Source organism: Oryctolagus cuniculus, chromosome 17, assembly GCF_051225735.1.
Source record: "Oryctolagus cuniculus isolate XC-2025 breed Fujian yellow rabbit chromosome 17, ASM5122573v1, whole genome shotgun sequence".
Lineage (NCBI taxonomy): Eukaryota > Metazoa > Chordata > Mammalia > Lagomorpha > Leporidae > Oryctolagus > Oryctolagus cuniculus.
In genome coordinates, this window is record NC_142883.1 from 30,959,137 (window position 1) to 30,974,930 (window position 15,794).

General features: G+C 52.1%; 1 protein-coding gene across 8 annotated transcripts in view; it reads left to right on the top strand.

Moving 5' to 3' along the window:
• The first annotated feature begins 298 nt into the window (after positions 1-298).
• Positions 299-15,794, top strand: part of HLF (HLF transcription factor, PAR bZIP family member) — a 53,856-nt gene continuing 38,360 nt past the window's right edge. Inside the window, exons 1-3 of one of the 8 annotated variants that reach the window (XM_089316968.1) lie at positions 318-919; positions 2,184-2,312; positions 2,809-3,144. In XM_089316968.1, coding sequence (XP_089173094.1) covers positions 2,240-2,312; positions 2,809-3,144 — 409 coding nt within the window. In that variant the 5' untranslated portion in view covers positions 318-919; positions 2,184-2,239. Of the gene's footprint in view, positions 920-1,369; positions 1,525-2,183; positions 2,313-2,808; positions 3,145-15,794 lie in introns of those variants that run through there. The other 7 variants (XM_089316969.1, XM_089316973.1, XM_089316970.1 and 4 more) reach the window with 7 other exon arrangements.

Here is a 15,794-nt window from a genome sequence, read left to right on the forward strand (position 1 = left end):
GATATAAACTCTTTAGTCCTCTTTCCAACCAAATTAAAAAAAAAAAAAAAATGGAGTCTGAGCCCAGGTTGACGGCCCAAGGAATCCGGCACTTGCTCCATCGCAACCAGCCCGCCAGCTCAGCAAGGTCCTGGGAAATCCGCGCGCGCGCGACGACGCTAAACACGCGGCCGAGGGGCGGGCGGCGAGGGCGGGCGGCGGGCGGGGCGGCGCGTAGCCACGCCCCCGCACGCCTATCGGCGCGCGGTGCGGGCCCTGACGTCACTCTTGTCAGGGCCGCGGCACATGGACGGCCGGATGCGCTGAGCCCGGCGCTGCGGGGCCGCCGAGCGCGGGGGAGCAGCGGCCGCCGGCGCGGGGAGGGGGGTGGGGTGGGCCGCGGGGCCGCCTCGGGTGCTGGCGCGCGGGGCCGCGGCGGGCGCGGTGCCTAGCGCCCTGCTGCCGCCGCCGGCGAGTGCCCCCCTTCTTTTTGGCGGTTTTGAACATTTGTGCGGGACGAGGGGCTCGCGGCAGGTGAGCATCTTGCGCGTCGCCGGGGAGCCCGCTGGCCCCTGGCGAGCCCCCCTGGGACCGCCTGCACCGCGGCCCCGAAAGTTTTTTTTTTTCCTAAATATCTTAAAATTCAGATGTATTTATCAAGATAGAAGTAATTTTATTTTTTTTTTCCTTCCCTTATCTCTACCGCCTTGAAAGCGAGCACTTTCGGCCAAGGCCAGAGGAAAACGCTGGCCACATTTGGACTTGGGGAGGGGGGGAGGGCGATTTTATTTTATTTTCTTAAAGAAAAAAAAAATTGAGTGCATCGAGATGGAGAAAATGCCCCGCCAGCTCCCCCTGAACCCCACCTTTATCCCGCCTCCCTACGGCGTGCTCAGGTCCCTGCTGGAGAACCCGCTGAAGCTCCCCCTCCACGAAGACGGTGAGCGCTGCCCCTCGCGGCGGCCGGGCTCTGGGAAGGGGCGTCGCCCCTGGGGGCCCCCGCCTGGGCCGGGCCCCATCCCCCTCCGTGCCTGCCCCGCAGGGACGCCGACGAGCGCACCCTGCACCCTGCCTCCTCTTCCTCCTCCTCCCTCTCCCCCCTCCTCCACGACGAGGGGGGACCCCTCCTGGGCAGGGTTTAAAATAGCCAGGGGGACCTGGTCTGGCCTCCCGGGGCGCGCCCCTGCGGCGCAGGTGGGAGGCAACCCCAGCGGGCCCGGCGGCGGGCGCCCGGAGCCCCCAGCCGGGCTGGGGAGGAGACGCCGAGGGCCAGCTTCTGCGGAGGCCTGGGGCTGCTGCTGTTCCTCCTGCACGGTGTTCGCGGTGCATGCGGTGCCTGCCCGCCGAGCTGCGTTCGCCCCCGCTGCAGGGGAGCTGGGCGCGGGGCGGGGGCCGGGGCGGCAGGCGGCTTGGGGGGAGTGGTCTCCGCGCGCGAGGGCCGTGCCCGCCTCCGGTGCCGACACTTTTCCCCGTGCGCTCGTCCCGGTGGGAGGGCTCACGTGGGAGCTCGCGGGAGCCTCTCCTCTGGCCTGAGCCCCTTTCCCGGTAAGCACCGGCCCCTTCCCCAGGCGACCTTGGCTGTGGCGCGGGAGGTGCGGGACTGAGCTGGGGCCGCTGCAGGGTTGTCCTTGAGGCCGGCTTCAAGCCTTCTGGGAAGTCGGTCTCGAATGCGAATGGTGCCCACTCCTCTGAGGAGAGAGCACTTGGCTGCAGACGGCTTGGTCGGGGGTCACCTGTTGCGGTGCAGGTGGAGTTTGGGGTGTCGGGTTGCGGGGGCTGCACGTCACAGCCCCTAGCCTTTTGGCCTCTGTGGGTGTCGAAGCTCAGGTGAGATTGGAGACGGTTCCAAGGGGTGGCAGAGGAGGCTGTTTTCTGGGGAGGAAGCTCAGAAGCAAATAATTCAGTAGCCCCAGATTCACCCCACGCCGGAGGGTTGGAATTGGCCAAGTCCGGAGCTCCTGTTGAAGCCCTAGAGAGTGAGCGGTTCTCCTGGGTATGTCCAGTCGCTCCTTGTCCCACAGCTCTGCTTTCGACAGGTCGCACAGAAGTGTGATTTTTATGAACTGGATCCTTCTTAAGTATTTGGAGAAAACGGGGAAGAAAGTTTTTTCCTTTGTACTCTGGTAAAACAAAACAGTGTGTCCCGTGGCTGTGGAAGCAGCTACACGTGGGCTCAGAGAGTTCTCATTTTTCTTTTCTGCCAGTGTGAGGTGTGAGTCAAATTCCTCCACGTCTCAGCAGCTCGGCGGCTGTCTTCACTATGCATGTGGACGATGACTGTTTTTGCAGGTTTCCTGGGAGCGGTTTGACATACAAGCGGAGGAAAGAACCAGGCACGTAGTAGGTGTCAATACACGGTAGTGGAGAAAGATGGGGAGTGCCTGCTTTAGCAGAATTAAGGTCCCCAGCTCGCTGGCGTGGGTGAGTCTGAGGGCCTGTGATAAACTTCCCGAGTGATAGGCCCAGCCTGGCTGTTGGCTGCTTTCTTGTATGCGTGTATGTGCACGTGTTCTCTGCCCAGCTTAGGTTGAGTGATTTGTCTCCTCACGCAGTGCAGAGGCTTGCTGTCTTGTTGTTATCCTCGATCAGCCTGTAGCCCCATCCCACAAGCTGGTGCTTTCTTTCCAAAGTAAATAGGAAGATGTTGAAAAACAGCCTCCGATTCATGTCCTGCCTGAACTTTTAACTCTAGATCCGCAAAAGCCAGCAGCCAGCGAAGGCCCCTGGCGTTCCCGAGAGGTGGTTTTGTCGCAGGGTCCTGGAAGGGTGTACTCTTGGGCGCTCTCTTTTTCTCTTTGTTTAAAAGTCCCCCTTGCCTCTCTTCTGCAGCCTTTGGTAAAGAGAAAGACAAGGAGAAGAAGCTGGACGATGAGAGCGGCAGCCCGACGGTCCCGCAGTCGGCGTTTTTGGGGCCCACCTTATGGGACAAAACCCTCCCCTATGACGGAGATACCTTCCAGCTGGAATACATGGACCTGGAGGAGTTCCTGTCAGAAAATGGCATTCCCCCCAGCCCGTCCCAGCAGGACCACAGCCCCCACCCCGCCGGGCTGCAGCCGGCCCCCGCGGCTGCCCCCTCGGTCATGGACCTCAGCAGCCGGGCCTCCGCACCCATTCACCCTGGCATCCCGTCTCCCAACTGCATGCAGAACCCCATCAGACCAGGTAAACTCTCCAGGGCGAGGGGGAGGTGTTGGCATAACCCTGTGTACCTAGGGGGCTCCTGGCGTGTGCTTTAAGAGGGGATGGGCCCGCCCGCCTCAGTGAGCATCCACAGTGCCCAGCTGCGTGTCTGTAAAACCCCTGAGAGTCTGTGCATCTGCTCCTGCAAATTCCGACTGTTCAGGTCTGGGATGAGGGCCCAGGGGTGCGCATTGTTAACCAGTTCCCTGTGGCGTTCTGATGCGGCTGGTTAAAGGGCTGCAGATTAAAAAATCCAGCCTGCCTCTAAGGATCTGGATGATTCAAGCGACCGTCACATCTCCTCTCGCTGGGCAGTCTGGGTAAACTCTGCACAGGGCTGGCCTCCCCTGCGTTCTTTCCTCTGTGGTCTAAGGGGCAAATGCAGTGTGGGTAGGGCTATGGGGCAGGTACTTTTCTCATCCGTCTTGTTTTGTCGTGGACCAAAAAACAGAATCGAAAAGCAGGCTGTCTATTAACCGTGGCTCAGCAGTCTTTCTCTTTGCCAGACCCCATCTCTGTCTTGTCGTTATTCCTATAAAGCCGCACTGTTCATATATCCATATTTCATTTTTATCTGTCCATCACTTTAATCCGTCTTTACCAGAGCCTGCAAAGCTGCAGAGGCGCTGTAAGTGATGTTGAAATATTAGAGAAAAACATCACCCGAAATGACCGGTCCTTCAAAACCTTCCATCTGAGCCCTCAGATCGAAACACAGACGGGAGCAGCTCAGGAGCCATGCCTGTAGCACCCTGTAGGACAAAACGATCAGGAAAAAAGACCATTTCATGTGCACAGGCAACCAGGAACAAAGGTCCAGCCAGATAAATTGTCAGGAAGGTCGCCACGGCGAGCGCCTGAGCTGCAGGGGAAGACGGAAAGCAGGACAATGCGAGACTTGTGCTGGAACTTGTGCCTGCACTCCGTGTCCTGCCTGACGTAGAAATTCCTGTGACACGCACAGTGTGATTTAAGTGGAAGGAAATATGTGAAGGAGGAAGAGAACCACACACACACACACACACCCTGACAAGTTAGTATGGGAGTTGAAGTTCTCTTTGCTTTCCAGTCTCTCTTGCCTCTTGTCCAAAATCTACTTTGATTTATAACTCAAGGCCGCTGGCTGGAACGGAATTAAGTCGTAACCTGCAGCCACCCCTGGAGGCTGCAGAAACTTGGGTGAACAGTTCCTTCTGGGAACCTGGACCCTGCTGTTGAGAATGTACAGTGCCACTGTCTCCCGTTTTTTTGCCTGCAAAGTAAATGACCCTTAAAGTCAGAAAGCAACCCAGGGAGAAGGGAACAGAATCCCAGAGAGTGGACGTATTTGTGCCCCGGGCATTCCACAGTGCCCTGAGGCTCCCCACTCTGTAGCCCTGTGACCTCAGAAAGTGACCTAAGCTCTTGGAGCCTCAGTCCCCCTCCGTGTAGGAGGATATGCCTTCTGTTTGCTCTGTTGTTGGGGAGATCAGAGATAATATGTGTGAAGGGTCAAAGGACTGGCCCTGGGTGTCCTGTTAGGGAGAGCAGCCATGGTCATCTATTTCAGTAATAGCTTCCTGCAGTCGCTGGATGCCGTCTAACACCCCCCTTCTGCAGAGAGCCACCACACGATTTTACCCACCACTTTCTGGCTTGAGGCATTTTTACTGAGAGCCAGACACGGAGGTCTGGGGATTTGAGCCTCCTTTAGAAGTCATTTGTCAGCGCTTGTTAGAGTCAGTGTGGACCAGTGACTCAGAAGCTTGGGAGGCCCTGATTAGAGTTGGAATCCAGAGCGGAGAACCCCTGCTGTGCTAGGATCCAGAGGGCCACTGAGCTCTGGAAATGAACTCTTCATTTAAATGTTTTTATTCAAATAGTGAGAACATACTGGAAAATAATTTTCATCTTTGAATTGGAAACTCAGAGTCCTGATAAAAGGGACAAGAAGTCAACGCTCTTCTTCAGACGCTGAGCAGAGCAAACCACACTCTGCTCTTCATACGGGGTCGGCCGCTTTGAAGATGATCATGCAGAAGGAAATCCTAAGTCAACCTCATGGGTGTGTAGCACAAGCAAACCTGAAACAGGAGAGCGTTCTTGGTTCTTCTCTGTGGCTCGCAGGAGTGACCAGAATAGAAGTTCCAAGTTAATCCTGAGGAACAGAAGTCCTCAGAAGGAAAGAGCACAGATGTAGCCTTGAATGTTCTGGAAATTGTATAATTTCAGTCTCAATCAGGATTTGTCAGCCTTGACGCTAGTAATGCCTTGGGCGAGTCTTGCTGTGGGACACTGCCCTGTGCATTGCAGGATATTTGGCAACATCCCGGCCTTTGCCCCACCTCCTCCCCTGACAGTAGTAATGCCCCTCCCCGAGCAGGAGGAGTGAACCTCTCTGTAGTCACTGCCAAGTGTACCCTGGGAGTAAAGTCAGCCCCTCCTCCCCCGTTGAAAAACATTGATCAAGACCTTCAGCCCGGGCTATGGCATCAGGACTTAAATCTGGATCCTGCCATGCAAAAAGAGGCATTTTAGCTCTTGGGATGCTTTATGGCAAAACACTGGGGAAGGTCAGGAGATACTAAGTTGCTGAGAAGCAACAAAATAAAACTAAATCATCAGTCTAATCAGGAGGTAATTACTGAGCAATTTACCAAACATTGGTCTGGGGCTGTTTGCTCAGCAGGCATCTTTTGAGTTATAGTAGTAGTGTTTGGGGCCAGTGCTCCTTATCTGGTTGAAGGGAAGTGAAGCCAGGAGATGCTAAATTCTGCATTTCTAGGTCTTCCCCAAGGGAGTCCTGGAATGAGTGTCCCTGTGAATTCTCACACTGTTGACCACCACTGCTCCCCAGCCCCAATCTCCTAGCTATCTATGGAAGAACAGATCTAGCATTTGCAGAAGTATAGACTTCCTTACGAGAGATTCCAGGTATCCACTGAACCCCGATGCGGCTGTGGCATGGTTGCCAAGCTTTCTGGGCCGACATCTTCATGAACGGAGAAGAGCAGGTGGTTCCTGGGTGCCGTAGCTAACCCGTGGGGTTTCTCAGCCATCCGTGGGGCAGTGTCCTGGAGGCTCCCGGCCAGCTGAGATGCAGGAGTCCTTCTGATGCCTCTGTGGTTTGCATTTCAGCTGCTGTCAGAGGTGGTGCTTGGGGCAGCCCTCCTGGAGGTGTGTGTTGGGGTGGAAAATGAATCTGTTTGCCCTGCAGATTGAGTGATTGCTTTAAGGACAGGCGTCCCTTCAGGGAAAGTCATCTATAGCAGACAAAGGCAGAGTTATTTTTAAACCCCATGCTTGTAAAGCCAGATTTGAAATTGTCTCCTCTGGTGGTTTTTCTTTGAATAGCTTGGGGGTGTCCTGCCACTGTCAGGCCCATACTCAACTGAGAATTAAGAAGGTTCGCTTTCAGAGAACAGACACGTGAGCGTGAACACTGGGTTATGATGGAGGCTGCTCAGAGAGTAATGTGAAGCCCTTCCAGGGGGTCTCCCAAGGGCCGAGGAGGGCCTAAGTGGGTGGCACAAGGGGATAGGGGTGCAAGAGAACTCTGTGCACCTTTGCCGTGTCGAGTAGTGGAGGAGGGGCATTCCCTGCTGCTGGGTCTGGGATTGTGGCAGGTCCCACTGAGGCAAGAGGATTTCTCTTACTTTCCCTGGCGTTGTGGGCCGAAGCTCTGCGTGGGCACATGCAGTCTACATGCTTTCCCATCCAGCGTCCGCATGCCTGCCGGTCGGGGTCGGGAGTGCTGCTGTGCATGGCACCTCTGACATCTTCGAGTGCTTCTCATGCATCAAGATCAAGGGCATTGCAGAGGGGAGGGAGTCAGCTTTGTCCTGCAGGCACGCAGGCCGTCTTTGTTCTGATTTTTGGAAAAGTTTATGTTCCCTAACCCTGGAGAAGGCATGGTCTGTTCTCTTGGCTTCATCCTGCCTGTAACATTCACAGGCTAGAAAGCCTTACCTTGTGACAAAGAGGAATTTGTGGTTAGGTATGGAAAGCAAGGCAACTTCATGGTTAGGGGTGCAGACTCCGGGTGCTGGGGCTTGGGTTTCCATACTGGACCCACCATTGGAGAGCTGTGTAACTTGCTGTCAGTTTCTTGAACTTTTTTTAAAAAGAGAGCATGAATTTTTTTTTTTAAGATTTATGTATGTATTTGAGAGGCAGAGTTACCAGAGAGAGGGAGAGACAGCGAAAGGTCCCCCATTTGCTGGTTCACTCCTCATATAGCCACAATAGCCAGAGCTGGGCTGATCTGAAGCCAGGAGCCAGGAGCTTCTTCCAGGTCTCCCAGGCAGGTGCAGGGGCCCAAGGATTTGGGCCATCTTCCACTGCTTTCCCAGGCCACAGCAGAGAGTTGGCTCAGAAGAGGGGCAGCCAGGACTCACACTGGCACCCATATGGGATGCTGTCCCTGCAGGTGGAGGCTTAGCCTAGTACTCCACAGCACTGGCTCCAATTTCTTAAACTCTTTAAGCCTCAGTTTACTCATCCATGGAATGGAGATAATAAATAGTCCTTCCTCATGGGATTTTAGCTGGGTTAAATAAGACAGCACATGACAAAGTAGGACCCAGTGTGTAGCCCACAAGGGCTCAGTGCACAGGCTGTGGGGGTGGTGGTGGCAGCTTGAGGGTGAAGAATGAATGGATTCCCAGAGCAGATCTCCATTTAGAGATCTTTCATGCAGTCTTCCCTCTGCAGAAATAGGACATCCTTTTGTTTTCCCCTCCCCCAGCACACCCAGCACAGCACATGCCCTGCAGCCTGCCTGACCCGGGGTCAGCACAGATCACCTCCCTGACGGCAGCCCAGAGCATCACTTCTGGGTTAGCAGTTCCTGTTGTGCCTGTGTGGGAACAGTCACGCTCTCGGTGCCCAGCCCCTGCTCTCGCGTGAGCCCTGGCAGCCCTGGAGGCCTGCCCGTTTCACCCTGTGTGCCAGGCACGTGGCTGTGCCCTGTGGCACTCGCCCAGCTCTGAGTGGGGTGCTCGCTTGCTCTTGACCCTCCCCTCCCTCTCACATCTCTTCCGAGGAGCGCTATACAGCAAATGCCAGGGAGCAGTTGTAATCGTGACCATGGCATGAGAAAGCTGAGCTCTGGAGGGCCGTGCCCAGGCCAGGGAAACCCGTTCAGTCCGGCTTTCCAGCGAGACCCCAAACCCGGCCCTCTCTCCTGCCTGTCTGCCCAGAGGCCCTGTCTGTGCAGTGCTGCGGTGGCCAGGATTCCTGGAGGCTGGCTCCTGCCAAAGGTCTTGGCAGAGTCTTTCTGGTTCAGTACTGTGCCTACCAGACTAGAAAAATAGCAACAGAAAGACAGAATTAGGTGGAAGAGAGGGGAGGGGGTTGGGAAGGTAGGAAGAAACAAAGCCTTGATACCATCCTAATACTGAAAGCCATGGGGGGGTGGGGGTGGGGGGGAGACAGCTGTGAGTTATTAGGATTCTCAGGAACCTCTCTTCCGACCAGCACTAATCACTTTTACCCAAGAATCATTTTTTATGTCCCAGCAGTGGAAGTGGAAGAAAGAAAGAAGATAATGAGGGAAGTAACAAAAAGAAAAGAAATGAGTGGATTAGAGAGGAGCTTCGTGGGAGGGGTTCAGCCTGTCGGTCACATCTGATGGATTTCATTTATTAGAATATTGGGTATTTTCCCCAGCCGAGATCTTGGGCTGAATTCATCCAACCACCGTTTCCCCTCAGCCTTAAATCTCCTGTAGACCTTGGTGCTGTCCACCCACGGTGCCTCTGGGAAGGTCCTGTGGTTTCTGCAGCACAGGATCTAGTAAGCGGGCACCTGAGCGTGGGCCCCGACTCTGCACACTCCTCTCTCACAGTGAGGGCAAGACACTCGGTGATCAGAGCGTGCGCTTTCTCATCCCGAACTTTGCAGTAGTCGCTGCGAGCGCCTTGCAGCCTTGTTGAAGGTCATGTAAGCCAGTTGCACATGGAATTCCTGGCCCAGGGCCTTGCACACAGTAAGTGCTCAATAACAGCTGCCATGAGCAGCATTTCCCCACCATTTCGTCTCATTTCCCAGCGGCAGACTCAGCACGGGGCTCACAGAGCGTCTGGACGCTCTCCCTTCCTACCAATGACGGACTGTGGTCAGAGAATTTAGATTTCTCTTCTGCTTCTCCCCCTTGTCTTGCCTGCTCTTCTAGACACTGGGGTTTAGGCTGCCTTTCTGCAAACTTGACTCCTCGCTCCTTGCTTATGGGATTAGCAAAACAGACAAACAAAATGCAGTTTAAGGAGGTTCCTGGTTAGATGTCTCTTATGTCGCGTTTGCTATAGCCAAGCATGGATGCTTGGTTACCAGTGACTTCGTACCGACAGGCTCGCAGGTGCTGTAGTTGCTGTGCGCCTGAAGAAGCTGTAAAGGCCTGTTTGGGCGCTGGGAAGGAGAGGGGTGTGGGAGCCCCCTGCTGCTCACAAGCTCACAGGAGGCTTCCCCAAGAGCCCCTCCTCCTGTGCCCCCAGTAGTCCTTCCGTGATGAATCCTGACGCTTTCTGAGTCTCCAGTGCCCTGTCGGAACAGGGGCGTCCTCGTTGGGTTTCTGCGAACTGTCTAAAGCTGCGGAGCAAGAAGCGCCCCCCACGGCGCCCAGCACGTAGTGGGCCAGCCTTCCCCACAACTCAGCTCCGAGCAGTTCTCTAGTAAACGATGTGCCCATTAGACAGCCACAGAGGAGGTCGTAGGAGGTGATGAACAATATGGATGGCTCCAGAAATAGCCCGAGCTTGTGCTCTGCTTCGCTCTGCACACTCGGGGGAAGACGGAGAAGTGTGCGATGTGGCAGCTGGGCTCCAGGACAGGACAGCTCAGCAGGGAAGCGGGAACTTGTAGACAGAGGGGTGAGTGGCATAAAAAAACTAGGATGTCCTCAAAAGGTAGAGAAACAGAGGTCTGAAAAGAAGAGGGTGAAAGATTTACAAAAAATAAGGGAGCAGTGCAGCTCCTAAGAGCTGCCAGACCTCGCAGGAAGCAGCCTTTGGTCTCAGCGCCTGGGGTGAGGCTTCTTGAAAAAGCTGGGCCTTTTGCTGGGCCCTGGATGGAGGGTAGCAGAGCCAGCCAGCAGAGTGGGTAGTGAGGCTGCAGATTGTAGAGGAAGGATGCCCACAGGTGACTAGGGAACAAGGGCTAGGTGCAACCTAGCTGGTGCAGAGAATTCTCTGAAGGACCGGGGAGGTGAGTTCGAGAGGCTGGTGCCAGGCAGGCTGGCAGCTCCATGAGGAAGAGCTTGAACTTCCTCCAGTGGGCAGTGGGGAGCCACTGAAGGTCTCTGAGCAGGGAAGTGGCATGTGTACATTTCCACTCGGGTTCAAGGTTGGAGTGGAAACATTTTTAGAATCTTGACAATAGTTTCCTCTGGCAAACCAGGATTTCCTTATTTTCATTATTTTGAAAGTAAATACTCTCTCTTGAACATCAAACAGCTTTTCAAAACACGACGTTCTCATGATCTAGAAAAAGTCAGTCAAAAGTACAGGGTTTGGATTGCACTTCCAAGGCCCGCAAGTTTTGGTGATGGGAGAAACACTGGTAAGGAAACAGTTTGAGATGTGAATGATTTAGAATTTAGAAGTCCGAAAGCAGGCCTAGTCTCAAAGGAGCAGAAAAATAGATTTCGTAAACCCAATCCATTAACATTCATCACTTTTAAATGCCTCTATTTTATGCGGCTCACTAGATTTGCAAATATACTGAAGGGATTTTAGGAGTGTTTGTATGCACGTGTGTGTGTGTGTGTGTGCATGCATGCGTGGGTGGGATGGAGAGCTACTGCCCAAGGATACAAGTACTTGGATTCTAAGCATTACCTGCAGCAGTGATATCAAGCTAAAAATACTTAGCCAGGTTTCTGGCCAGCTTATTAATTTTACTCCAGAGAGACAAAGGAGTCATTATGACAGTTTTACATCCTTGAGTCCTGACCTCATATTTGTGCCTCGCTTTTCCTCCTACAGCCAGAATAGATTGTACATGATGTTTATTAGATGCATAGGGTGTGTGTGTGGTATGTGTACACACAGGTGTTTTTTTTTTAATTTATTTTTTAATTTAGTTTTATTTATTTTTTTGACAGGCAGAGTTAGAGAGAGAGAGACAGAAAGAAAGGTCTTCCTTCTGTTAGTTTACCCCCCAAATGGCCGCTATGGCCAGTGCGCTGCGCCGATCCAAAGCCAGGAGCCAGGTGCCTCCTCCTTGGTCTCCCTGTGCAGGTGCAGGGCCCAAGCACTTGGGCCATCCTTCACTGCCCTCCCGGGCCATAGCAGAGAGCTGGACTGGAAGAGGAGCAACCGGGACAGAATCTGGCACCCCAACTGGGACTAGAACCCGGTGTGCCTGCGCTGCAGGCGCAGGGTTAACCTAGTGAGCCGTGGCGCTGGCCTCAGGTGGGTTTTATACCAGGAGTGCCGCTTGAGCAAAAGGACTATGCCAAGGCATTGGATCTAGGATGCTGGGCAGCAGGGAGACCTGCTCAGGTACCCCTGAATTCATGCCAAGGATGCAAAAGGCTAGAAGAATGGCTGTAACCCAAAGCAGTACCCCTGAACAGAAAATGGAAGCCGGTATGTGCAGTCCCACCTCCAGCGACACAGAGTAGACCATCCAGGAGTGCCGGCAGAATGGAGTATGTGATGGGGGAGAAAACATCCAGTTGTCGCTTCTGTGAAATTGGTTTCAAACTTCATGACCAAATGTGAAAACTCCTAAAATGGGTTTTGGCCTCTTCTGACCAACGAATATCAGTACTGCTTTAACTCACCACCCATCCAGTCTCTTTGTATGCTGAAGAATGACACAACTCCAAGCACTGTCACATGGGCTCCCTAAAAGTTGTGTTTTTCGGAGTTCAGTCTGGGATGTGTTTTCCCATTAATGATCTCTGTGAGAATGCTTTGGAATCTGGGGTCTTACAGTGAGACAGAGCTTATGGCTAATTAAACCCCCATGCCTCTTACATGTGGCCTGGGAGACCTAGGCTTCTGAAAACAATGAGTGCAAGCCACAGAGAGATGCTCAAGGGAGCTGCAGCACTAAATCATCTGTGACAAAATGTTCTCTTAGAAAGTGGAATTGCACAAATGGATCGGCAGAAATAAACGCTTTGGCAGAAGCTCCTCGAGTCGGGAGGAGCGATGCTTTCTTTTCTAATTAGCTCTGGCTAACAGACTGCTCTGATGTCTCTGCTGTGAAACCCAAACATGGACAGGAACAGAGACGTCTCGTTGCTGCTCTCTAAGTGCTTTTGCACTTAATGGAAAGAGTTAAGCACAGCTGACCATTCATGCACAATAAATGCCTCTCGAATTGAACCAAGTGGGAAAAGCTGAGGGTTTGTTTGGGGAAGGATGCCACCAGGCCCTGACCAATGGAAATCTATGCCATAAACCAGATGAACAAGCTCATCTGGATATGCAGTAATTAGATCTCCCAGGACGGCGATCACAATACCCCAAGATGTGAAAGGTGCTTTTAAGAATAGTGGCCGACAGTTAAACTCTGCCAGCCCCCAGCATTGAAAAGCAGACTTCACTCAACTTAGGATGGATTCACTGTGACATGGACTTGGCGTCGTTGATGGAGAGAAACAGGAAGGTGAACTTTGAAAGTGGGATGGAGATCTCAGCTGCAATCAGAATAGTATTTTGTTTCAAAGGCAAAATTCCATTGAAAGATTTGTCAAGGAAGAGGTAGATCATACAAAACATAAAGATAAAAACGAAGGCTTGACAGAGTGGGAATAAAAGATAAATTTGCAAACTGACATTATAAGCGTGTCTTGATTCATTTCTTTTTGTAATTTTTTATTGTATTTTTAAAACATTTATTTATTTTATTTGAAAGGCAGAGTTACAGAGAGAGAAGGTGAGACAGAGACTGAAAGATCTTCCATCCACTGGTTCACTCCTCAGATGGCTGTAATTCCTGGAGCTGAGTCCATCTGAAGCCAGGGGACAGGAGTGTCTTCTAGATCTCCCATGAGGGTGCAGGGGCCCAAGGACTTGGGCCATCTTCCACTGCTTTCCCAGGCCATAGCAGAGAGCTGGATCAGAAATGGAGCAGCTGGGACTTTAACCAGCTACCATACAGGATGCCGGCACTGCAAGTAGAAGCTTAAACTACTATGCCACAATGCCAGCCCCTAGAATTCATTTCTTTACACTTTTTTTTTTTTTTTAATATCGATATACTTGCTCATGGGGAGCTGGTTGCCTTTTTTCCTCATAGGATCTAAAATAGATTTCAGGTGGCCAGGGGGCAGACGTTTGGCCCAGTGGTTGAGTTGCTGGTTAGGACTCCTGTGTTCCACGTCAGAGTGCCAGGGTTCAGCTCTGGCTCTGGCTCTGCATTGAGTTCCCAGTTCCCGGATTTTGACCCAGCCACACTCTGAACCTTCAGATTGCTGCTTGCCCTCACTCGCTTGCTTGCTTGCTTTCCCGCTGTCTCTCACTCTGCTCCTCAAAGTAAAACAGCCAGTAACACCTGAATGATTTAAAAAATAATGAAATTTACCCAAACATAGTCAGCTAGTCAGTAGCATTTAGTTACTAGATTCCTAAGACGTTTGTAGATGAATGACAAGGAGATTCAGTATTACACAAACTAGGTATGAAGAAGCATTTGGCCTACTTATACTTCTTTTTTAACTCTTTAGCTTGCCTCGAACTCACTTTGCATTGGTCTAGGTTTTATGATCATTTCACCTTGAATTAAAGTGCAATTTATATCTTTATCAAGAAAGATATTCTCAAACATATTCACCATTTATTTAACTTATTCTAGTAAAAAAAACCAGTCTTTATAGACATTAATTGTGTGTATATACATCGATGTTCTTGACCATAGACATATACCAGGGAAGAGCAGAACACTTTTGGTCGTTCAGATATTTCTGTAATCTGGGTCAGTGTTCCCACCACATCATTGAAGTTAGTCTCCACCTGTCCCCTCCCCTGCCCCACTCGATGTTCACACTCTTAGACTTAAATTTCCAGGTAAGTACATGGAGCCAAAAAGAGCATTTTGATTCATTATTCTGCCATCAGAGAGGCCGTCATAGACCAGTCCCCAAAGACAGTGGTTTTCTCTAGAATTTCACTGATGAGGTAGAGCAAATTCATTCCGCCTTCTCACTGGAGGACAGCTTGAGGGACTGGTTAAACTTCTGGCCCCTGCTTAAGTCTTTGCTGCTTCGTGTCCTGCTTCAGAAGCAGGGATAATGACACCTGCTCCAGAGGAGTCCTGCAGAAGTTGGTGAGATGGGCTGCGTGAAGCCTTTAGGTCCTGCGCTGTGGCATAGCAGGTAAAGCTGTGCCTGCAGGCCTGGCGTCCCATGTGGCTGCTGCACCTCCAATCCAGCTCCCTGCTAGTGAACCTACGAAAGCAGGGGAGAATGGCCCAAGTCCTTGGGCCCCTGCACCCATCTGGGAGACCTGGATGAAGCTCCTGGCTCCTGGCTTCAGCCTAGCCCAGTCCTGGCTGTTGCAGCCATATGGAGAGTAAACCAGTAGATGAAAGACCTAACTCTCTCTCTCTGCCTATGACTCTCCCTCTCTATGACTCTTTAAATTAAGTAAATAAATCTTTTTTTTTTTTTTTTTTTTTTTTTTTTTTTTTTGACAGGCAGAGTGGACAGTGAGAGAGAGAGACAGAGAGAAAGGTCTTCCTTTTGCCATTGGTTCACCCTCCAATGGCCGCCACGGATGGAGTGCTGCGGCCGGCGCACCGTGCTGATCCAATGGCAGGAGCAAGGTGCTTCTCCTGGTCTCCCATGGGGTGCAGGGCCCAAGCACTTGGACCATCCTCCACTGCCTTCCCAGGCCAGAGCAGAGAGCTGGCTTGGAAGAGGGGCAACCGGGACAGAATCCGGCGCCCCGATCTGGGACTAGAACCTGGTGTGCCGGCGCCGCTAGGTGGAGGATTAGCCTATTGAGCGGCAGCGCCGGCCAGTAAATAAATCTTAAAAACCAAATAAACAAAGCCATGGTCACTGTATGCAAGTATCTTCAAACAGTTTGTGGGAAATGGAATTATGATATAGGTTTATTTTGGTGCAGAAAAAATTCGGATTTCATGCCTACTTGGAGTCTTCAGAAGGTTCATGGAAAATGTGCATTATGAAAAATGCCAGGGCCGGCACTGTGGTGTAGCGGGTAAAGCTGCCACCTGCAGTGCCAGCATCCCATATGGGTGCCGGTTCAAGACCTGGCTGCTCTACTTCTGATCCAGCTCTCTGCTATGACCTGGGAAAACAGTGGAAGAAGGCCCAAGTCCTTGGGCCCCTGCACCTGCCTGGGAGACCTGGAAGAAGCTCCTGGCTCCTGGCTTTGGATCAGCCCAGCTCCAGCTGCTGCAGCTATCTGGGGAGTAAACCAGTGGATGGAAGACCTCTCTCTCTCTCTCTCTCTCTCTCTCTGCCTCTCCTTCTTTGTAACTCTGTCTTTCAAATAAATAAATAAACCTTAAAAAAAATTCCATGCATGGATTTCAAAATTGATTTGCACCAAAACAAACTTATCTTTTAATCCTATTTACCAGGAACATTTTGAAGTTCCCTCATACATGGTTATTTGTGCCTCCCTCGTCATCTTACGGAACACTGTGGTAGGAAAGCACCTTGTGTGATAGTG